This window comes from Lepidochelys kempii, chromosome 7 (genome assembly GCF_965140265.1).
Source record: "Lepidochelys kempii isolate rLepKem1 chromosome 7, rLepKem1.hap2, whole genome shotgun sequence".
NCBI lineage: Eukaryota > Metazoa > Chordata > Testudines > Cheloniidae > Lepidochelys > Lepidochelys kempii.
In genome coordinates, this window is record NC_133262.1 from 98201984 (window position 1) to 98227491 (window position 25508).

The window sequence follows — 25508 nt, forward strand, 5'->3', positions numbered from 1 at the left end:
AAGCTTTGCACAGAAGTGTATACTGTTCACCAAAAAAAGAATCAAGATTTGGTATTTTTTTTGACTAGCTCTAGCCCATTGTGAATCAGTCAAGGTAGCAAAGAAAAAAAACACATGCACGCAAAAACAAAACCCCAGACAGTCTCAAAAACACATTACTGAAATCAGACTAAAACCAATCTCATCCTCAAGTCATGAGTGACTCGTAGGTAGGTCAACCCAGATGAGATTTTGATATGAACGTTTGCCATCCCACACTCTGAACTTTAGTTGACCCGAGCAGCCTCTGGCCTCCATTTTTCCAAATGACTATAGAATTGTAATTCTCACACTCACTTGTTGAGCTGGCCACCCATTTCGTAACCCATAGAGTAGATCTCTGAGTCAGTTTGTTCTAACATTTTTGGCATCTTCTGATATATGCTCCTACAATCCTACTGCAGGTGCACTGCTAGGCTCGCCAAGTGTTTGAATCCAAAGCTGAGCGTATGTAGACCTTGGCAACTAGCTAAGCTGTTCATATATATATATAAAAATATGAGGGGGGAGCAGAGGGAGACACCTCCCCCGCTATTAGGGGGCCACCGATCAGAGCATGAGGCAGACTGCTGCTTACTCCCCTCCGCTACTCCAAGATTGTTCTCTGCCTGTTACCTGCTGCTCTACAGTCAGGATCTGTGCTCCCATAAACACTGACCCCACCTCCTTCAAAAGCAGGAATGAGCTACCAGGGATGGGGACCTAGGAATAGGCAGGATTCCTCTTCTTCAGGGATAGCTAATGCTGCAGCTGGGAGCCCGTCCCCCAGGGTGGGCAGACAGACACGCTCGCTCTGCTTGAGCTAGCGTGCTAGAAGACAGCACAGGCGGCAGGGCAAGCTAGCGGCCTGCGTACATACCTAGGGGGTCTGCGCTGGTTTGTACTCAGCTGGCTCGCCTAAGCCACCACCCATGCTGCTCCCCGCTGCACTAGTGTTAATGCGCTAGTGCATCTCTCCCCACCTGAGCTGGGAAGCACTCCCCCAGCTGAAGCGTAGATATACCCACAGAGAGAATGGGTACGTCCTAAAATTCAAAATGCCCCTGAATACACGGAGAATGCAGAGATGAAGGAGGGGCATAGCATCTCCCCTCAAAGAGGGCCGGGGCTGGGAGGACAATACACTTCCTCTTTGCAGCTTCCGCTCTTCGGGAGAAGAATTAGGCTGAAGCCATTTCCAGGCAAGAAGCTGAAGACAGAGAATGGCAGGAGGGGATGTGAATAAGCATCTGAACATTTGGAGGTTATGGCAAATCCAAAAAATTCTGGTTCTAATATTAAGGTGATCACGCTACCTAAAATTCATTGCAATTCACAAACAAGAGGATAGCACGGAGGTGGGCAAGCTACTGCCCACGGGCCACGTCCAGCCCGCGGGACCCTCCTACCTAGCCCCTGAGCTCCTGGCCTGGGAGGCACAGCCTGACCCAGTGCTCTGGCAGGCATGGCCGTAGCACTGCCAGCCACCCGTGCTCCAGGCAGCATGGTAAGGAATCGGGGGTTGGATAGAGGGCAGGGGAGTGGATAGTGGTTGGGAATAGGGGGGTTGGATGGTGTGGCAGGGGGCAGTCAGGGGTTCCAGGGCCGGTCAGGGAGCAGAGGGTGGTGGATGGGGTAGGAGTCCCAGGAGAGCCGTCAGGGGGCGATAAGTGGGAGGGGAGGGGCAAAATGTCAGATAGGAGGCGGGAGCCAGGCCAGGCCTGGCTGTTTGGGGAGATACAGCCTCCCCTAATTGGCCCTCCATACAATTTTGGAAACCCGATGTGGCCCTCAGGCCAAAAAGTTTGCCCGCCCCTGGGATAGCAGCAAGAAAAAAAAGAAAGAAAGATAGATAATGAGGAGACCCATGTACCACAAGACCTTAAAGAAATATTGGAACTTTTTACTGTGGTGATAAAAGTGTTGTTTACTATTCAATGGATCAATACTCCATGAATTTGCTTCATGTGTAAAATCTGAGTTAATAAAGAGAAATATGATGATACATGCATTTGTAAAATTAAGTTATGTGAAACATGTTTCTATCTAGGTACATATATGCTGCACCCCTCTCCCTCAACCACAGATACATCTTCAGTGGTTTTGTTTCCGACGTTAAAGAAAGCCAGTCACGCTGAAGACCCATTTACCCATTAATATCCTCTATCGGTGATTTCATAAGTGTCTTCAACACTAGTGATGAACTCCTACAAGAGGGCTGGGGGAGAATATGGAATTATTTTCATAAGCCAAGTCAATAAATATAACTTGGTTACATCCTTGGAACCTGATCTGGTTTTGCTCAAATAATCTGAAAGTGGCAGAACCAAGAATTGCTGCAAGCTTGCTTAAAAGTAAGCTATGCCAAAAGTGATAACAGTGCAACTTCAGCTCCACTTGGGACTTCAGCAAGTGAATACAGGCTTGCCTTTGCTCAAGACAAAGCCAGATCCATATTTTCGGTTTTACACAGAACACAGTTTGAGGTAACCATCTTCCCACACTTTTCTCCCCACCCTACCCCAAGGAGGTCTGCCTTCAAAAGCAATCCTGGCAGAAGACTTGACTACATTTTGGCTCCCAACCCCCATTAAACACTCCCATTTACAACATGACCCTTGCTAAAACGCTCTACGCAGGCCTTCAAGCAGGCCTGCTGTAAATAGGGATTTAGATTTAAGGTTAAATATCATCCACTGTTCTGACACTGCCATTATTTTCAGGACTTGTCCAGCTAATTTTCAGTAGCAACTACAAAAAACTTTAATCTTAAAAGCAAAATCACCAAACTTGGTCCGAGTTTCAATGCTTACCAAAACAAACATACCACTGAAATAAGAATCTGTTTATTACAAGCATTTAGTTACAGTGCAAAAGATATTTATGAAGCCACCAGTTCTCAACAGCAAGTTATGCCTGTATATCAAAGACAGCTGCAAAGAGGCATGGGAACATGTTTAATGGGAGATTTTTTCCCTATCTGCTGAATCAAGAGTGTCTTATGAAATTAGATTTTACAGGTTACTACTCTGCCTTGCTTTTTCCCCGTTGCCATATTTTTATTGGCAATTTAATGACAAGGTTAACTCTCTACTCAAAGTACATTTTGCAGGGGAAGCAAAAAGTAGGGCTAATTAACCTTGCCAACTGGAAGTTTTGTTTTGTAATAATTGGTAAAATAATTTAGTTAGATATGGTTAACATTATTTGATCAGCTCTAGTATTAAGTGAATCCACGTGTATTCAGCTTATTTTGCATTTGTAGATGTTATATCAGGGGTGGGCAAACTTTTTGGCCTAAGGGCCACACTGGGGTTCTAAAACTGTATGGAGGGCTGGTAGGGAAGGCTGTGCCTCCCCAAACAGCCTGGCCCCCACCCCTATCCGCCCCCTCCCACTGCCCACACCCTGACTGCCCCCCTCAGAACCCCTGACCCATCCAACCCTCCCTGCGCCTTGTCCCCTGACCACCCCCTCCGAGGACCCCAACACCCCCTAACCAACTTCCCCTGACCGACCTGGACCCTATCCACACCCCTACCTCTGACAGGCCCCCGGGACTCCCATGCCTATCCAACCACCCCCTGCTCTGTCCTCTGACTGCCCCCTATCCAACCCTCCTACTCTCCACTCCCTTACCATGCTGCTCAGAGCACCAGGACTGGCAGCCATGCCACCTGGCCAGAGCCAACCACGCCGCTGCACAGCCTAGAGCACTGGGACAGGCTGGCAGCTCTCGCAGCCATGCTGCCCGGCAGGAGCTCACAGCCCCGCCGCCCAGTGTGCTGGTGGCACAGCGAGCTGAGGCGGGGGGGAGGGTGGAGGAGAGAGAAACGGACAGCAGGGGAGGGCTGGGGGCTAGCCTCCCAGGCCAGGAGCTCAAGGGGCTGGGCAGGATGGTCCCACAAGCCGGATGTGGTCCACGGAATGTAGTTTGCCCACCTCTGCTTTATATTGAGGTCTCCAGTAACTCCCCAATGTGTTCTCCATCCCCTATAGGCCAGAAGCCACCTAAGATATTTGAGAAGGTTAACAGTAGAACACTTGTGACAGGTGAGTGACTGTTTTACTTATTGATCTAGTCGGATCATATCAATTACTTTAATTGTAAACATAAATGTTGTGGGCCAAGTATCAGAGGGCTAGCCATGTTAGTCTGTATCCACAAAAACAACGGAGGAGTCCAGTGGCACCTTAAAGACAGATTTATTTGGGCATAAGCTTTCGTGGGTAAAAAAAAAAAAAAAAACCCCATCTGAAGAAGTGGGGGTTTTTTTTACCCAGGAAAGCTTATGTCCAAATAAATCTGTTAAATCTTTAAGGTGCCACCGGACTCCTTGTTATAAATGTTATGTGGTTCTATTGGATTTGGTTTGTAAACAGACCTCCCCTTACCCAACTATTAATGGGCCCATTTCTGCAATGGCACAAAGTGTGTTATTACAAGTATGGCTACGTAATCTTGTTAATTACCGTATCAGAGACATAGAAGATTCACCTCTGAACATTCTAAAACAATCAAGACACACTTTGATTTACAACACAAACAAGTTTTTCCTGGCACGACTGATTGCAACAGTAACTGAGCCACTGTGACCTATAGCAACTAAAAGGAAAAGAAGTCGTCAGTTACCAAAAAGTGGTGAAAAAACTTCAGTTGTCTTAAGAAAATTCACAGAAAGCAATGAAATTCTGTCCCATTGAAGGGACAGAAAGCTAGTTTTAGACAAGGTATTCAAATACGGTATCATCTAGTTATTGATGCATGTCATAAAAATTATGTAAAAGCAAGACACAATGGGGAAAAAAGGAGCCACAAACAAGAAAAATCCAGTGTAGGAGCAGTATAATGTCATACTGAAGATCCAAGTGATGATGACCTTTGATCTCCTGCCCCTTTCCCTCCTTACAAGTCCTCAGATGTGATGGCTGCCTCCTGGTTGGTACAGGATTAGGTTGTGGCACAGTTAGCAGATAGCGGCAAAGAGTCCTGTGGCACCTTACAGACTAACAGACGTATTGAAGCATAAGCTTTTGTGGGTGAATATCTACTTCGTCAGATGCATGTAACTATTGTAGTTAGCAGACAGTTATTTTCTCATGGAGACTGACAGATAATTTTAGCAGAAAGACTGAAAAGGTGAGTCAGATATGGCACTTGGGTAGAGAGAAGATAAAGAAAGTTTCCAGGAATACCTTAAGGCCTTTCTAAGATCAATTCAGGTTTTTACCTAGGAGAAGTGAGGAATTTGGCACAATGGTCATGGTACAAAGAAAGAGGGAGAATTCTGGGTCTCTCTCACATTCAGGTAAATAAACTGGTGACATTTGATGGAGGATGAAAGAGAATTTCCAGTGCTTCTCCTTAGTGCAGTTTTTCAAGATTTAACTATCCAGAATAAGTTTGCAAAAGCAAACTGTCAGCAGAATTTCCCTTCATTTTCCTCTAGATCAAACCTGCCTGCCTCAGAATTATACAAACATTTACCAGCTTAGTCCCAATAGCTGAAGTGTTGAGTCAAATATTGCTATAATCACGAGTAAGCTTCCTCATGCTAGAAACTTGGAAAAAAAAATCATTGGCTTGTGTATGCATTTCTTAAATAAGGCAAATGAGGAAAATAAGGGACAAAGTGATGAACCAGTACTGAGTTCTGTGGGAGCCAGAGCACAAAACTACATTTTAAAAGAGGAAAAGTTTTTCTAACAGTTAGAATTGTGATTTCAGAGAAAAAAAAAGAGTTAGTTTGTATCCTGGTTTAATAATATTTCACTGGGGTCCCAATCTGTAAGTGTCATGCATGTGGTCATGTTTAGCATGATAGCCACCATCAGCAGGATGCCAAGAGACAAATCTTGATCTTATTCAATGTCACCAGGAGTTTTGCCATGGACTTCAATTGAAGCAGGGACAGGCCCTATAAAATGCAAATTGAAATTGAAATAATAGAGCTATTTGAGTTTGCGCTACATTTTGTAATTTTAAACACTGAAGACTGATCACAACAGAGACACATATTACAACTTAAAAGTAAGAGAAAAAGTATCTCTTCTTCAATCACATAGGAGAACCAATATTATGCTCTCAGCTGTTTCCCAAGAACTGATTACTATGTTGATGTCCTTCCACCTTCTCTCAGTGGTACTCAGGGCATTGTACTTTCAGGAAGTTGCCAGAGAAAAAGGAACCAAGTGTTTTGTTCTTAGCTTTAGGACAAGTAGTCGGATGTGATTATTGTAGTTTAAAGTGAGACACATGGAGAAGAGAATATCTTTTGCAGAAGGAAGCAAACCCAAGTGGACTGTTAGACTTTGAGAAGAATGAAGGGGGTGGAGAGAGGGCCATCGTGAGCATCTTTGATTATTAAAGCCAGCTGCTTGTATAGTGTCTACATGTAAGTTATCATTTATGAAAGTGTTTTTTCAAGGGACAGTTAACCAAAACAGCTAAGGGCCTAGGGGCCACTAGGTCTTCAGCCACAGCAGGATGAATTTTAGCACATAAGTACGGTCAGTCAATACCCATTACACCCTTGTGTGGTAGGCAAGTATTATTACACCGATATGTACTTAGATGGCAAAACAGAGACAGTCAAGTCACTTACCTACAATGTCATTGTCAGAGTCAAAACAAGACTGCATGAGTCTGCTTCTCACATACCCACATTTAGAATCCCACGTAATTACATGTCTGTTCCCTCATCTGTCCAGATGGTACACTAGCAAAGCTGGTTGGGAGGTAGTATGGGGCCACCCTGAGCAACAATGCTCCTTTCCCCACAGCAATAAATTGGCCCATAGTCCCCTACTAGAATTAAGAGGCTGCTTCCTGCGAGTCTCACTGAAGTCTGTGAGAGCTAAAGGTTCTCACCCTTCTGAAAGGTCACTTAAACATGTGTTTCTAGACCTCTGAATAAGAAGTTTAACCCTGATCTTTTAGGCAACTCAAAGACAAAACAAAGAAATAAGAACAGACATGACAAGAAGACAAATGCAATCTGTACAAGAATGTTAGTACAGGTAGCATCAATCCAGTATGCACTCACCTGGTACTGGAGGCAAAGTTATGTTTCAAACTGGGTTAAGAGATCTCTTATTTCTGGGGTCAGATGCTCTACTGCCTTTGCAGCTTCTGTAATAGCTTTCCGATACATCCCTTTCTTCTTACGATTAAATCTCAGTTTGAAAGATTCAGAGAAAGGAGAGAGTTTTGAAACAGATAAGAATGAGGTTGTTGGAGAACCAAACCATGATACTTTAGCTTCTCGCCAGGAAGGTTCTCCATTTTCCTTCTGGCTAAGGTTTATGTCAAGAACACGTGCCGGCCACCATGGGAAACCATGAATTTTACCCCAAACAATATCCCCCACTGAAACAGTTCTTCCATCTTCAGTGACACATTTAGAGACACTCTGTGTATGTAGTCTAACTGTTAATGGTGGCACAATTTTACGGTCATCTTTTGAAGATGAAGAAACAGATGCATCATCACCAGGTAAAAAGTCACACATTTCTGGTGATGTTACTTCTGAACTAGAGGATTTGGATTCATCTAGACTGTCATTGCTACACACTGATAAACTAGAAGAATCTGCCTTCCTTTTACGATAATTCATAAGAAAAGCCAAGTTATCATGTCCATCTTTACCTTGGGGAAATCTTTTGAAGTCATCATCTTCACCTGAACTCCCTGAAGACATCTCTGCTAAACTTCTATCTGCAGATTCATCAGTGTAAAATGCAGCAGGATTGGACTCTCTGCTACTCTGAAGGACATTTATCTCATCAATAAGTTCTGCTTTATAAATGGAAACACTCTGACCATCATTTATTCGATGGGGTTTCAGTCTGATTTTTGGAGGTGGAACATCTGCATTGGAATGCACAGGCCTAGTTAATTTCAGTTTTGGAATGGAAGCAAGTTGGCTGCTTGCCGACTTATCCATAAAACATTTGGTTTCCTGATATCGTTCAGAGTCTCGGTTCTCCTCTTGGTCCTCCCCTCCATTCTGCAATATCCGCTGTGGACAAAATGGTTTAACTGATCCATGAATCCGGGAGGGAATTTTCACTACTTCACCTTTACCTTGTGGTGTGCTGTAGGATATTTTTATAACTGGAGTTCGATGCACTAATTCCCCAGAAAATTTGTCTTCCTCCCTCTTTTCTCTTTTGTTCCTTTTCTCTACAGAATCAGAATCACTGTGCTTTTTTTGCTCCTTATCCTGAATGCTTAGCTTCCTCCTTGTTTTAGCATTTTGCCTGGCTTTGTAGTTCACTTCCTCTGGGTTCAGAGTATTTTTACATTTTTCACAGAGCACTTGCCTGGGCCTCAGCCTAATAGTGCTCATGATAAGCCTTCCTGGGTCTCTATTTCGTGACAACCGTCTTTTTGTCCTCTTTATAGTCCTTGGTGGTGGCTGAGGAACCCACTGGTTATATGTGTGTCTTAACCATAAGGGAGGAGGAAAAGGAGCTCCCTCAAAATAGGGCGGGTAAGGAGGAACATTGCCTGGCGATGGAGGTGGCAAAAGAGGAGGAACCTGTTCATCATTGTTTCCTTTGGGAGGTTTTTCACTAGAAAGCTGGGACTCCATCTCACCCTTCGCAGCCCGTCTGTTTTCAGGAATCCAGTTAGTGCAAGCATCAGTAGGAGGGTCCTCTTGCTTTGGCAACGAAGGTGGTGGAAGACAGAGCAAGCCAGACCTATAGCAGTGTGGGGAAAAAAAATACACAAATCAGAGCTGTTTGAAAACAGAGATTTCTTTGACAAAAATTAAAACTTACCAAAAATGCCATTTTCTGAAAGAATATTTGCCCAATGCACTAAGAGGTCAACATTTTCCCCTCATTTTTAAACAGCAGCTAATTTTATCCTGTTGAGAAAGTGCCATCTCCAAATGTATAGAGTGTATAATCCACTTTTTGGGTGGAAAGTCCAAAGTGACCTGTGCACTGAATTCTCAGCCTTACCACTGTATTAGTGAAGTGTGTGCATGTTTTGTTTCTAGTCTAGCACCATTCACACAATCCAGAACAAGTACTTTACTCCTATCACAGCCACACTCAACAGGCCAGTAATAGCATGGAAAAGATGATGTATAGAAGAGTAGAACACTGCAAGTCTTTGGGGAACTATTAACAATTCTTTCAGTATGCTAGACTTCTAAGACTAAATTTTTAGATTACCATGCAACAGTTGAGCCACATGCACGTGCAAGTCAGATCACTGAATGACTAATTTCCCAACTTGCATATTCAAGCATGGGGTTTTATAGTAGCATGCATGTTCACCCTGAGCCCTTATTATTCCACTTTTTTTTTTTTAAATGTACTTGCTATATCTCCAAGCTAGCCAAATCAAGCAGAAAATGTCATTTATACAATGACAAATTTTATCATAGAATATTACAGTATTGCACACACTGAGTATGTCACAGGGCCCTTTCTAAAGTAAGTACATACGAACATTTTATTTCCATAGGTTTCTTCTGAATAGTGACAGCCAGCTGCGCCAGCAGATATATTGCTGGACCAGACATTGTATCTGTGCTAATCTCTGAAGTCTAAGCCAAGCAAGGACCAGTGTCACGTCTGTGGGGAATGTAAAACCAAGAAATGAGTGGAAACACTGCTTCATCACACCACCAGCTCTTTGTAGATTTTCCCCTCCCTTTCCTTACCCACATGTTTGGGGTATACTTTGCTGCAGTGGTTCATTTCTGTTCCTTGGCCTGGCCTTCACGATTTTCTTGCTTGTTCAGGATCAGGGTTAACAATTATGTGCCAAGGACTGGGCTTTGCACACTAAACTATCAGTTTATCGTTCTGAAGGTTTACAGCTTCAATATGAAAAATGCTGTCTTAGAAGAAGGAATTCACCTTTCTTTGCAATACAGCAGCAAAGGATTAATGGGAGAGAGATTTTCCATGAACACACGTGTCTGACAAAATGACTCTTTGCAATATGAAATTCTACTTTGTGTTTAGGTTTTATTAAGCAGGGAGAGCATTATGTTCCACTGACTTATTAATGCCCAGTCTGTTCTTGACAGATTGAGAATAAGTAAATTGCAGGTTTTGTAAAACAGTCACTTTTTAAAAATTATTATTATTAAAAAGAATGCCCACATGAGGTTCCATGTGTGTCTCAGTGGTTCATATATGACATGACATGTATTCCTTTAACAAGTAATACAATGGTTTTTCCGTGGGCCTGACAACTCAATAAGAGCCAAGCTGTGTTCTTTCTGGTTCAAATTTCAGCAGCAGCACATCCCAGACACAAAATTTTGTTTTTAATAACTCCAATTCAACCCTTTTCTCCAATATTTTGACTCCTACAAGAAATACAGCATGAAATGTCTAGCCATATTTTTAAGCTCTAAACTTCACCTTGTACTTTGAGACAAGCCAGGCCTTGGCATAAATGCTGGAACTAGGGGTGCTGCCACACCCCCTGGCTTAAAGTTGTTTCCATCATATAGAGCGTGGACAGTTTGGTTCAATGGCTCTCAGCACCACCCACTATACAAAAGTGTTCCAGCACCCCTGGGACTTGGGGGAAGATTCCCTATTGCACTTTATATTAAAAGATCAGTTTTAGCAGAAATGACTTTCTTTAAAACTGTCCTTTACTCACAAAAAGGACAAGACCCTCCATTCTTATGTGATTGGAAGCAGGCAACATTCACCTTGTAATGGAGATCATCCTCTCTAACAAAGGCCTAGATGAGCTATTTTTATCCTATGAGTTTCTATAAGACATTTGTCATATCCCACAATTATCTCTTATCAAGACATAGCTACACTGTCTCTCCCCATCCAAGAAATCCGGACTTCTCCTTATCTGCTTTTCCCTTCTTTTGTCCCACATCCTCCTCAGCTTTCAGGTATCATATAAAACTAACCCATCAAATAGCCATTAGAGCGGTCAGTGTAGTACAGTCCCCATATACTTGGCTGACATATCAAACATTTTATCTTTCAGGTTCATTGGGAGCAATATGATCTGCAACAAGCTATTGTTACTACACCCTTTCTTAGTGTCTGAAAATAAAGGGGTAGGGTTTTTTTTTCTTTTTTTAAGAAGTGAAAGTGTCAGCTTGTTAAAGGGTGGTACTTTTGAGTTACAATTTCTAAAATAAAATAAAAAAAAAAAAATAAAAACAAAGGCTTGATAGATTGTGCTTAGGTTTTTCCAAAGTAGTTTTCTACCTTTGAGCAGAAACACAATGGAAAGTTTCAGTAGAAAAGAAGTTTTCAGGTAGCTTTGGGAATGCAAGAACAGCCTGTTACAGTGCAAGGTTCAATATACAGTTACTAGAGCATGTACTGTCAAGCAAGTGTTCTAACTTCTTAAATAAATGTTAACTGTTTTACAAATTAAGCTCTGAGAAACTAACAAAAATGGAAGGTAGAGTGTGTTGCACGGGCCGTTTTACCTCGAGATTAAATAATCTCTCTAGTGCTCCCTTTCCTTCCTGCTACCTTCAGTGATCAACTCCTGCCTAAAGAGGGGGAGGGAGGTGCCAACACAGGCCAGCAGAAAGGGGATTTGGCATCCCCAGCTCAGAGAATAATTGAGAAGCATGGAAACTCCCTCAACCTCATGTCCAATCCCCTTCCAGAGAGCAGCATAAAGAACCCAGGGGGATGGGAGTACAGTTGGCTGTGAGGAGTCAGAATAGGCAAGCTGACAGTCAGTTTGACTGCACGTACTGCTGATCACCCAGAAGCTTCTCCTGCTTTGCTTCCAGTAGGTGCCTTCAGACCTGACTGGTAAGGCTGCTGTATTTCTCTCTCAGCACCATATCCACAGGGTGGAACTTTTTGCTGGAAGGGTAAACCTCACACTCTCACTGCAGATCTTTTTAGGCTACTGCTGTTTCAGATGACAGCTGCACATAAAAGTAGGGAAACTCTTCTTCCTGGAGGAGCGTTAGCGGAGGTCGCATACAATTGGATATTACAGAAGAGAGATGGTGGCTTTCTTCCCAAGACTGGATTAGCCTTATAAACTCACTGCCACTCCCCCGCTTCCTAAAGCTGACTAGCATGCACACTCCAATTTATTATGGTAAATGGTTTCATTTTTGTTTCTGCAGACGTTAATTACAGACCAAACCCTTCTTACCTGATTTGTGTGAGAAAACCCACCAGGAAAAAAAGAAATTGCTTGCGTAAGTCACAAAAAACAGGAATTGGTCCTTAATTTTGGCACCGACTCATCACTATTCTTTGTTCTTTAAGAGTTCAAATAATTTAGTAACTGGAAAACTATAAAGTTTTAATTTCCTTTCCATTTACTTGGAGAGATTATGACACCTTGACCATTTTTATATTTAGGTCTAGGTGACACTTTCCAAATTAGAAGAAAATTAGCTTAGTCTACAGGAAGAGGACTGAACAACTGCTTGCAAAATATAACTTAAAAACTAAGCCATTTTGTTTGAGAGCTTTACAAAAAAAGGAAAGTCAAGCCTGAGAATTAAAGATTTTAAAGTGACAGACTCTGCTAACATATTTGCTATAAAGCAACCATAAGTTGCACATTGAACCTGAGGTATTCGTGGAGCTTATAATGGAAACCAATATAGTGCTATTATTCACGCAGCTTTGGTCGGAACTGTGCGACACTTTACTTACTCAGTGAAGTGGAACAGTTCTGGCTTGACCAAATGAAACTATGCAATAGAGGAATTTTCCTCTCTTCCACTCCATTAGAAGGTAAATTCTGGGTATGTCTACACATACCATTTAAGACACAAAAAGTCCTTTTTTTGCGCTAAAACCGCGGGAGCATCTACACTTGTTAATGACTTTTGGCAGTGAAACTCAAAACGTTTGGCCTCCGGAGGATATCCCACAATTCCAAAAGCGACCACTCTGGCCAGCAGCTCCATTGCTCCGACGCACGAACGTCCGCCCCTCTCCCTGTAAGCTCCGGGAAGTCTGAAGCTCCCTTTCCCTTTGCTTGTAGATGTGGCGGTTTTTAAAAAATGCCACGGAAAAAAACAGGAAGTAATGGGGCTCCTGAGACATGAAGCAGGGCAGCACGGGGCACTGAGAAGGGACCCAGAATGCCTTCCGCTCACCCCCCCACCCCACAAGACGTCTCAAGAGAGCTGCACTGTGGGATAGCTTCCCTACAGTGCTGCTCTCATCAGGAAGTGCTGGTAGCATAAACACTCTCTGACACCTGAGGAATTGAGTGAGTACACAAACCAGTGCTTTACTTTTACCGGTTCCCTATCACCGGTGAAACTTACAGTGCAAAAAGTATAGACAATTATTCTAAGTGTAGACATACCCTCTGTTTACCTTACTCTTACAAGTAGGCCCAAGGGTTTAAACAGAACTACCAGAGTCATTAAAGCAAGCAGGTTCAGGCCTTGTCGATTCTCTAAAGGCTTGATCCTGCTAGCCTAACTTACATGAGCAGTCCCACTGAAATCACCAGAACTCGTATGAGTAAACGTACTAGGATCCAGTCCTTTATAAAGTCAGTGACTTCATTACTTTTGCAAAACATGCCACAGCAAAGTTTTAGTAGAACATGGTCCAGCACTTAGGTATTAAAAACTTTTCCTGAGAAGTGGGATGACAACTGTTTCTGGTGAGAATCATCGGAATTGTGGATTACAATTAGTAAATTTGGCACTGATTAGATGAGGCTCAGTACCCTAATCTGCATCCCAAAATTGACAATCATAGTAAAGTAAAAAATATTTAAAAAAGAGTAATTAAGATCCATAAACAGTGTTAATGGTAAAGGTGAGCCAGTTATAGCAGATGGAGACTGATATGTGGCCAGATTGCAATACCAGAGAGTGTGAGAGTGCGTAATTAACCCAAAGGTATCTTATTTGAGAAAGTTTAGTGAAGTGAAGTCACTGAACTAGTATGAATGAGTGGGGGTCTGACTGGGCTTACCCTCTGTGCTTTAACCACTCCTTAAACCAATCAAGGGATAGCTCTGCAATAAGGGTAGAGCGGACAATTAGTTAATATTTCTATTGTAGTGCCCAGAAGGCTCAACCAGGCTGGGGCCTCATTGTGCTCAGCTCTATACAAAACTGTAGTAAAGTGATAGTCCCTAATGTCAGCTCTGGGCAATCTAGAAGTAGTCACATTGCTACCATATGTCCAGCCTCCATGCAGCAATTCAATCCTTTGACTGGCTGAGGTCCAGCCCTGCCCAGCCTCAAATAACACTGGTGGTTTGGGAGAAACTATAAGCCTCTTTGACTGAGGGATTGCCTGGGCTGTTAATTACTCAGATTTGGAATTCAGGGGCTATTTTAGATCCCTGGTTGCTCCAGCATTCTCAGGTAGCAGCTGTGGTGGCCCAGACAGCTTTTTGGGAAAGGGTTTGTATGTAGTGAGGTTCATAGTTGTCCCTGGTTGTGTCACACTGAGATTAGAGTATTGGCAATGCACTCTCTGCAAGGCTACACAAAGCGTTTGGAAACTTAAGGTGGGGCAGCACCACAGTCTACCTTGGCTTTCAGGTTTGTTTGCAGATGGGAGTTTAAATTGATCATTTTGGTTTTGCATCTGCCTACGTAAAGCTGCCACCACAATCATAATTGCGTTGAAATAGGCTAACCACAGACTGGCAACATCTTTCTAGTCTACTGACTGAGCTTATGCCCATCCCAAAGATTTGTTTGAGGATTATAGCACAAAGCAAGTGGAAGTTGAACTCTTTATATTTTAAATAACTTCAGATTGGCGGTGAAAGCAATGGCAGTGAAATAGAGGCCATCAAGAGAAGACAATTTTCTCTATTTACTCCTGGGGAAATTCTGTACTACTTCCTATGTGCAGAATTCATGTGCCATGCATTCCCCCTGCCCACAGAAACAATGATGGAAAGGTACTGCAGTTATGCCTTTCTCCCACTAGGGGCCACTGTGGCACCAGAACAGAGAGCAGCCACTCACCCAGCCAGATCAGGCGGCACACAGTACCAAGGGACAGAAAGCGTGGGGCACATGGGGATGCAGGGGGTGTGTGTGTGGGTGTGGAGTGTCACAGACTGGGGTTCAAAAGGGCTAAACAGGAGTAGGGGTGGAGGGGGCAGCAAGGACATGTGGGGAGAGGGGAGTGCAGAAACACATGAGGACGGGGCAGATGTGCCTGACTGATTGGGAGAGGCTAGGGGTCAGCTAGGGTATGCATGGTGGAGACTCCCTAACAATCCCTCCCTACCCAAAAAACACCCTGTTCCACACTTCTCCCACCACCCACACTCAACAACCCTCCAGGTTCATACCCAGGCTCCTCTACAGCAATAAACTTCCCTCTCCCTCAGCTCCTCTGTTACTCCTGATGCCCCCAAGCCTTTGCACTGCTTCTGAGGGGTGCGGGAAATACATTTCTGTATTGTAGTTTAAATTAATTATTACTCAGAGTTCTGCATTTATAGGCCTAGTAAGGAATCTATTTGTAAAAAAAAAAAAAAAAAATCCTGAATCTTTTTTTGTCATCTGTATTGTTACAGACAGTTCCTGACAGGTATTTTGACATAAATTATCAAAATAATTGAAACTGGCATGATTAAATTGTGTTATTTTGACAAATAAAAGATGCAGAAATATTTTAACTGAATTTTTATTTTTTTGGTGCAGAATTCCCCTAGTATTTATTGTGTCTCTTATCTTTGAGAAGGATACCATAGTACTGCAGACTACTGGGCAAGTAATACTCAATACTGTAGTATACTGTCTGAATCCAAGACAGACAACTGAGGTGACTGTTTTATCCTGAGGGGCCATATTTTGCTGCTTTTGCCCACAAAGCCAGCCTGCATTTGCTTTGTTCACATTGGAGATTTTTAAATTAGTTTTGATGAAAAAATATTTTTCTTTTAAGTCTCCCTACCAGTTTGCCTTTGGGAGGAGAGGGCAAGTCCAAACTTGGTGTTGCCATTGCCACCAACTCCCCAGTTTGTGAAGTTCTGACCATCTACCAGCCCCATCACCCGCCCAAAGGAGCTAGGGAGGCTATGTTCATAGTGATGAGTCCTTACATTTGTCCAGATACTTATATGGTCCTCATCACCATACGCTACTCCCCTCTGTTCAAGCACAAAGGCCATGTGACCAATATGCCAATGCAATTTAATAAAGGTACTCAATGAGTAGAGCTACCATTTCTTTATACCTTCTTATTTCTTTTGGAAAACTATGCTACAAATGTAAGTTACTCCACACAAGTTTAGCTGCAGAACGATTAAAAAACAACCCCATACAGATTTAAGTTTGTTTTTGATCAGCCTGCAGCTGAACAATTTCTGGACTGACATAGACCTCTTCAAATAAACTGTATAATTAAAACCTATCACCTATAACATAACATTAAGTACATTTCATGAAACACACTTCCATTACCACACTTCAGTTTTTAGTAAAGTCTTAGGCTAACACAAACTTAGATAAACCTAGTTTTTTCTCCTGACCTGCACAAATTACTTAACATTTTATATAGCTGCACATTGTCATTATTGATGCGGCATATTCAAATCTGCTCAGTCACAGATTCTGCATTTTCATTTTCTTGAGCTTAGGGGCATGTGAAAGTGTCTGAGTATTATTGGCACCAGCATGTACTACAGGACATGAATTCAGTCTCAGTTATTCGTCTTAGCCTTCTGGGACATGCACAGCCAAAATGATTAATTTCCTCAATCCCCTCTCTCCCTGGAGACAGGCAACACCATCCTCTGTTTTGGAAATGCTTAAACCCACACATAATTAAGATTCAGCTCTTTATAATTTAGATACATCAAAACTGGCTAGTCTTGCTAGCAAGAACATTGTAAGTGCAGTCAACCAGGTTATAGTCCTTCATTAATGTAAATACTAAGACAGGATGTAAATTTGGGTTTCACATTTATTAAACTCAAGATGACAAACCAAAATAGATTATCCACACAGAAATCAGTGTTTTGAACTGGTAAGAGAGTTATAGTCAGTCCCAGTAAAGTCTGAGTGCATGTTGTTTAAAAAAGCGTCCCCATATGCAGGCAACTGTAGGCGTTTTTTGAAAGATTATTCTACAGCTATATAAGATTACCATTTTTTGTTTTGTTTTTGTGCCCTCCTCCCAGTGCATGAGTTAAAGGATAAAGGGGATGTGTGGTTAGAGGGTGGGGGAGCAGCAGCTCATGCTTCCTTCATCAGCTTAGGTCCAGAAGCTGTGATCTTGAAACGGTATTTTCCTTTGAAGAGCAACATCTGCTCCTTCACGGTCAGAAAAATATGGATTATATGCACACATTCCTGTGATGCTGATGGCCACAGGCAAGACTTAGAAAAAGAAAGGTGTCTGGATAATCCTACTAGCCCAATGGCTAAGCCTACTAGCCAGGGTGAAAGACTTGTGCTACCACACTTCCCAAAGCCACACACCACATATTGAAAGAAATAAACACAGTTCTGTACTGCATTTAGTTATATTACTAACAAACAATCAGCTTTTTACTTAGCACCTTTTTAAACATACTACACCTCCCTAGATTTTTCTATTTTTAAAAACACCTTTCCCTTCCTCGTTTTACCCTACTCTTTTTATTCCTACAATAGATCACGAGGTCTCTTTTCTCCATGTTGTCTTCACTGTCCCTCACTTCTCCCTCTCAGAATTACATTTCTTTCATATTCCATCAAGTTCCCTCTTCCCCCCCACACCTCCACATAGGAATTCACCTCACATACATCCCCACACGCTATCCACGGACATGCCAGTAACATTTTTGAGCCAAAGGACTATGTTTATTAGCCAAAGACATGAGATGCAGGCCTTTACTCTCCAGAGACAATACACTGAGGAGAACCGCTGCCCCCGACTCCAATGCTGGGAAAGGGAAGGGTGCTAGGATTGCTAGCAGGGTTCTGTCCTGGACCCAGCTGGGAGGCTTTAGCTTTAATCTCAGCCTCCAGATAGTATATTTCTGATAAATGTGGAGTGCTAACCTACCATCCTCCTCACAAAACCCTCCTCTAATTACTAGAGGAGAGAAATGAATGCAACATTTCTTGGCGAATAAAAGGTGGGGTGAGATCTCTTCTCTTTCTCCCTTTCCTCCAACTTTTGTCTGAAGCATCTACTCTACTCTCCTCATCTCTCCGCCAAACTTTCCTCTCAAAGAATAGCTCCGGTTGCTCAACTTTCCCAAACAGCAACATGGAACTGCCTGAATCTTGTCAGTTTCACAGCTGCCAGCAGGCTTCTGGGTAGTAGCACAAAGTTTGACAGGACTCTGGTCAGCTTTCACTCTACTGTTCTTTATTGAAGCTCTAAGCAGCAGCAAAGACCCACCCCCTTGATAGGGCTGAAGGGAACCTAAGCATTAGAAACTGCATAAAAAAAAAAAGCTTAGGTTCTGCAGAACTTCGTGGCATTTGCCCAAGGAAGCTTCCAAGCAAGTTTATTTTTCAAGCTTTGGCCACAGAGACGCAATATAGAAAGGGTTTCGGATGCAGTCTTGCTCTAGTCCCTTGTTCTCTACAGGACATTAAGTGGCTTTACAGTAGTAAGAATTTTCTTGCTTTCTATGGGGCCAACAGTATTGCTTGGAGTTTGAACGTTTCTTATGGGAGCAAAATCCAGTACTTCAATGTTACATTAAGCAACTGCTTTGTAAATAGATGCATCTTCTACTGCAACAGAATAAGTGCAGATTCTTCACTGGCATGTTCTAGCTCTACTTACAATAGCCAAAAGTCAATGGATAAGCAAGATTAGCGTCCATTATTTTGTGCTACTGAAAACTACCATGAAAATCTTGACCTTTAAGTTTTTGGGCAACTAGTGATTTTGCGTGCCTAAAGCAGCCAGATTTTCAGAAGTTACAGAGGGCCCAGCCTCTTTAAGCTGTCTAAACTGCCACTCAGAAGTGAGACCTCCACAAGTCAGCCTTGAAAATCTTGGCCAAAGTTTTCACTACAGTAGGGCCCCAATTCTCCAGTCTGATTCACACAGGAGAATGCCTATATCCATGTGGAGGCCCATTGAAGTAACTGGGACTCCACAAGGAGCCACAAATCTATCCAGATTGATTATTGCAAGGTCAGCACCTAAATAAGGCTATGAGATGGTTACAGGACACCTACTAACAAGAGAACTAGCCCATTGGTACCTAGATACTCCAGTATATGGCATAATATTCATACGCTTATACCTACGACAGGGGTGGGCAAACTTTTTGGCCTGAGAGCCACATTGGGGTTCTGAAACTGTATGGAGGGCCGGTAGGGAAGGCTGTGCCTCCCCAAAAAGGCTGGTCCCCACCCTCTATCCACTTCCCGCCCCCTGACTACCCCCCTCAGAACTCCTGACCCATCCAATCTCCCCTGCTCCTTGTCCCCTGACCACCGTCTCCTGGGACCCCCTCCATCCAACCCCTACCCCCCATCCCCTGACTGCCCCCACTCCTATCCACACCCCCACCCCCTCCCTGTTCCCCATCCCCTGACCACCACCACCCTGCTCGAACCTCCGCTCCATCCAACAGCCCCCTGACTGCCCTCCGGGACCCCCTGACCCTTATCCAACCCCCCCCCCCCAAACTCCTCACCCCCTTACCATGCCACTCAGAGCAGCAGGACTGGCAGCCGTGCGGCCCAGCTGGAGCCAGCCACGCAGGAGTTCGCAGCCCTGCCATCCAGAGCACTGGTGGCACAGCGAGCTGAGGCTACGGGGGAGGGGCTGGGGACTAGCCTCCTCGGCTGGGAGCTCAAGGGCCGGACAGGACGGTCCTGTGGGCCAGATGTGGCCTGCGTACCATAGTTTGCCCACCTCTGACCTAGACAGACTGACTGGAATATTAGGCAGGGGCCTGCAAAAAGGGAGGCTCATTAACCAACAAGCTCCAGGATCCAAACTCTGTTGAAAAGGTCTAGCTGCCACGTACTGTAGCCAAGTACTGTACATGACTCAGGGATTCCCTCTTCCATATCAGCCTCTGGCTAGAGTGATTAAAAGTTTCTCATCCCTAATAGATGCTGGAAGGAAAAAAAAAAGAGCTCTCTATCTTTCAGTCCTTACCACACAACCTCACTTAAAGGAAAGGGTCAGGCTCCCAATTGTTTTACTGAATCTCTTTGCAAGATGGCTGAAGCAGAGCCAATATTACTGATACAATGGAACATCACTAAGGTCATCACAAAGATCTTCAGCAGTATTTCTGTTTTTAAAGAGACTAAAGATGGACATTAGAAGTACCTCTGTTTAGCTTTGTGATAGCAGGTAAACACCAAGATGGGACAAATCATCACAAAGAAATGGAAAGAGTTCTACAAGAAATGCTTTTTTCCGTCCATGTAACCCTATTTCTATTTAACATTGGTTACTTATAATCAGGAAAAAGAGAACCCTATCTTTTGCCTTAAATCCATTTTGGCTTCCTTACCCCTCTCCCTGTCAGAAATAGATTTTAATACATCCATTTTTGTCATGTGATTATATAGTTAAATATCATCAGGATGTGGGCATCTGATTTGTCAGATAATTGGAGGGTTTCATCCTCTAACAGAGGACTCCACAAATTCAGATTATTTTTAAGGAAACTGAATTTGCCAGGAACTTGTGGACTGGGGATAGTATGAACATACATTAACATTCCACTGACTTAACCTTAGAATTGGCAGAGAAGAATTCTGAAAGTATCCTAAAGGCTCATCTACATTACACAGCCTTTGCTGATACAGCTATACTGGCATAGCCCAGTGTACGCACAGCATATGCCACAGAATGGGTTTTTCTGCAGGCATAACAACACCACCTCCCCAAATGACATTAACTACACCAACAGAAGTATTTATGCTGGGGGGTTTACAATCACAACTATGTTGATTAGGGGTGGTGGTTTTTTTCACATCCCTGACAGACATAGCTATGCCAACAAAATTGTATAGTATACACCTCGCTTAAGTGCCTCAAAAGAGGCCTATTAGAAATGGAGGAGTAGCTTATTGTTCCAACTGAAGAGGAAAATCACCACAAAAGCCTAAGGGGAAAAAAAAAAAAAAAAAGAGGGATAGGCACCAAAAGTAAAATTTTCAAGAGTGCCAAAGCGACTTAGAAGCGTAAGGCCCATTTTCAAAAGTGACTTAGGACCCTAAGGGCCAGATTTTTACAGATATTTAAGTGCTTAAAAACGCGAATAGGTGTCTAGTGGGATTTTCAAAAGTGTTTTGAACAGGTTAGGTGTGTAGCAGGCATTAAAAACAATAGGAGTTAGGCACCTAATCCATTTTGGAGAGAGGTACCATTCTGGATCCATTTAAAAATTCCTACCTGCATGTCAAGGCACAAAAATATATTTGCAAATCTGGCCCCAAAGATTATGGAAAATCTGAAGTGGTCTGAGGAAGTGATAACTATTCAAGCATTTTGTAAAAATGAAATAATAAAAAAAGTCTCATTTCACACGTCCTTTGTCCAGGGAGTCACTGGCAAATTTTGCCAGAGTGAAAATGACTATTCAATAAATGTATAAATCAACAGTCCTCCCCTAGCTCAGAATGTAAATACAAATGAAAGAAAAATGAAATCTTCTTTTTGTTTTGTTTTTTTAAAGTTTTAAAGTTAATAATACAACAAGCATTACTGTCTAAAAGGCTATTTTATTATTAATTGTCTAACAATTCTTTAAGATCATTGTAATGAAATAAGGCATGCGGTATGTGAACATCACTCCTACTCTCAATAAAATTAGCATTTACGTTTCAGGGGCAACTATCATCAATGTCAGAAGAGGTCTTGACCACTTCAAGGTGGGTACAATATATTCATGATGGCATTGTGGCAGAAGACAGGGCCATGGTACCCTGCTGCTGCAGTAGAATCCACAACCAAAATAAAATAAGAGAAGAACATCAGAAGGCCACCAAATAAATAAAAAAGCACCAAAGAAACAAACCCCCAAAACACCACCCTGAGGATTTAAGATGAGCAATGAAAACTGAAAAGCATTCGATTTTAACAGGGCAAGCTTCTGAGGGAAGGCACAAGAATGGTAACAAGATCACTGTAGAAATTCCAGAATGGAAAGCTTCAAATGTTGGAATTGAACCTACATTATTGGCTTCAGTTTCTTCAGTGACAGAGAGAAATCAATAAAGCTGCAGTCCTTCTCCAATGGCTGACTACATAATGCAAGGATTTCTAGGGATACTGGATATTAGTAGTGCTAGCTGGCTACTTGGACAATGAGAAGGAAAACATGTGAACCCTCATTTAGCTGCATCTTAGTTTAAAATGTTTGAGTTGAGCACTTTCACATACTGTAGACAATGAGGTAGATGGATAAAATTAACATGAAGCCATATGTTAACTCACATGACTTTAGTATTAATGTTTTCTGGCACATCTAATTAAGAGATAATGCCAGTAGGATAATTGTCAAAGGATAATGGTTTTGCACTGCTGGGTGGGGGTGGGGAGGGGGAAAGCCTGTAGCAAAGTCTAGGAATGTATTAAGGAAAAAATTGAGGCCTTCAAAAAACAGGAGACATTTACAGTTCCCACTCGGAAAATAAAAACTAAAGGAAAGCAAAGACATATATGTTTGATTAATGCCTCCACTTTCTCTTCTCATACCACTCATCTAGTAGGATCCCATTATCTTGTAGTGATGTATTCCAGGGACTTTACTACACCAGAGGATTAAATAAAGACATAATATAGATAATTGGCTAAAAAACCAGCATATATGCTAATCTGAAACTTTAAAAATAACAAACCTTTATATTTGTGTGTGATTAAATCGAGTTCTAACTTGGTTTAAAAAAAAAACAAAACCTTCCACTAACAATAAATAAGGATCAGCTATCCAGCAATCTAAATGGCTATTACACATTTCATTATGTCTAACAGATCGTTTGTTACAGTTTTGCAATTACATAGCAAATGCACAGCATGTGTTAACTCAAAGCACATAAAAAGTATTCCACCATTGTATGCTTATATACTCATCAGAGTCTTGCTACCACACTAATAATTTGTACTAAGCATATTAGTTCCAAATACATGGCAAATAAAGTGTTTTACTTAAACTGATCATTTTTGTATAATATTCTAGAAAACCCATGACTAATATGTCCATACCCTTTTTATTTTTGCATTATTAAAATTAACAGGTCAGTTTCCCCAGAAGATAGAGCTGTTGAAGCATATGGTATTCCTGAACAAAGAAAGAAAGTCTATAATTATGGCAGTATCTGACATCATACCACTACCCAGCACACCCAGACTTACTACACAGTCGTAACATCATTAAAAAGAACTTTATCAAGTTCTAATATTTTTATTCAACAAAACCTTTTTCTTGACAAATGTGCAGTTTCTGGTCCTAAACAAAACGTTAACTCTACAAGCAGCCTCTGGGACAGTGAAGGCACTTAAACAGATTTGGTCAATTCCCCTCCTTGATGGGGGCCAGACTTTTTCTAGTAACCTATGCCCATAAAAAGAGTTACTTTTAAATACTTTCACACTAGGTTTTTCCTCTTTTCAAAGCTTCTAAGATGGTCACCGAAAAATATTTTCAAATTTATCTTGAAGTGTAACTGGATAACAACCCTCTGAAAGTCTCCTTCCAAGCTGGATTTTTGAAAAGAAAATGAAACCAAATCCAGAGTTTGCTTTTTTAGAAGAACTCTCCGCCCCCCCCCCCACTTTTTCCCCTCCCCTCCCCCACCTGCAATGTGCAATGCAACCTTAACTCTTTAATCTGATTATGGCCTAATCCCTCCTCCTCCCCAGCTGCTCTGATCCCTCTGTGCAGCAGCAGGCCATACTCTATAGAGAAAAAAACTTCTCAGTTGCAATCATCACCCTTGGAAATATTTTGGGTAACAATCAAAGCATTGAGGGCTCCTACTTTTTAGTGCAGTCCAGGAGGATCCCAGTGAAGCGCCTCTCCCCGCAGCTCAAGGTGACCACCAACGTGTCGTTCACCATCTGCTCCACCAGCACGGGTAGCCAGGAGCCGACCTGCAGCTCCTTCGCCTCAGCCTCCTCCATGCTTGCAGGAGCTCGGCGTCCGCCTCAGTACAGCTGGAGCGCGGCGGCAGGCTCCCAGTCGGCCTCGCTTGGGCCCTCTGCCCGTTCTGCTCTGCTCTCCTCTCCCCTCCCCCGCCGCTGCCGCCGCCCGGATGGCTACACCGGCCGCTACGATGACCTCATGGCTCCAGGCTCCCCCTCAATTGGGAGGATTAGTAGGTGCGCTGACGTCACAATGCTTCCCTCCCGGGAACGTTCCACGGCCGAATCCTGCAACAATTGGCTACAGTTCAGGGTGATTATTAGAGAAGAGCATACCAGGAAGACTAAGGCGGCTACTGCCGCTCACGGCGGGGCCTGGTAGGGGGTCTCCTCTCTTCCCCCACAATACCACATCGGTAACATCAGAGTCCAGGGGTCTCCGCTCTGCCCTCACAGCACCATGTGCAACAACATGTTAAAGGGTCAGTGCGTATCCGCTCTGCGCTACATTGGGCTGCAGGAGAATCAGGCCCATAGCACGTTGAAAGGATCGGGGAGTCACCCTCTTTTCCCTGGGTTCCAGGAGGATGAATACTCCATATGCAATAATATGTTAATAGGCTAGATTAAGATTGTTCCCTCTTCTGCCCCTTTCCTCTAGGACATAATTATACCATCCTCACCAGGCTACATCTTGATTATTTAGACATGTTAAAGAATTTTCCTGGCCCAAATTGTTCCTTAGGAAGAAAACTACATCATCATTTATTCCTGATCCATACGTGTTAACTGTCCCTATATAATGTGGGAGGGAAAGAAGCAGTCTTTATTTTTTTAAAGCTAAATAAGATGTTCCCATACAAGATAAAAAAGATATCCTAGCTCAAATGTATTACAATGGTGTTTAAAGGCTGTCTGAATGGCATTCAAATGCTGACAAGTATGCAAATACAGCAAGTCACTTTTATCCATTTAGAGGGTTAACTGCAACCTTAAATTTGCTTTCCTAGGACAGGAGAACAGCTCACTTTTCTCAGCACCTGTCAATCAGTACATTTTTATAACTCAAAAGCTTGCTCTTATAGAGTTGCAGCCTGCAGACATGTCAAATTGTAAGTGAAGGAGTGAAATTTCAACAAATTATGTATGAATTTCAAATGCCTCACTGATGAAGCATTTTGCATTGTGTATCACAAGTAAAAGATATTGTAAAAACTGCTTTACAATTAATCCCAAATGAGGTGTCTGATTCCAAATGAGCAAAACTGCCTTTAGAAACCTGGATTTATTATTTTAGTTTAATTTCAAGTGATATAAATTCAGTTTTCCAGAATGCCTTTTTCCAAATGATATATTGTGGTACTGGAAAAACTAAATCAGTTCTTATTCTTCATTTAAATAAGAAAGAGATACCTAGGGTACATTTAAAAAAGGCGAATTTTTAGCAGACAGTAGAGCAAAAATCTATTGCATTAGAAGGTGGCTACTATAAA

At 42.6% G+C, this 25508-nt stretch overlaps 1 protein-coding gene across 5 annotated transcripts in view; it reads right to left on the reverse strand.

The window, feature by feature from the left end:
- Positions 1 to 25508, reverse strand: part of PWWP2B (PWWP domain containing 2B) — a 45338-nt gene that overhangs the window by 18146 nt on the left and 1684 nt on the right. For 4 of the 5 annotated variants that reach the window (XM_073353969.1, XM_073353967.1, XM_073353968.1 and 1 more), the window contains exons 2-3: positions 23912 to 24303; positions 7065 to 8724 (exon numbers count right to left, since the gene is read on the reverse strand). In XM_073353969.1, coding sequence (XP_073210070.1) covers positions 7083 to 8724; positions 23912 to 24054 — 1785 coding nt within the window. In that variant the 5' untranslated portion in view covers positions 24055 to 24303 and the 3' untranslated portion in view covers positions 7065 to 7082. Of the gene's footprint in view, positions 1 to 4303; positions 5937 to 7064; positions 8725 to 23911; positions 24304 to 25508 lie in introns of those variants that run through there. The other variant, XM_073353971.1, reaches the window with a different exon arrangement.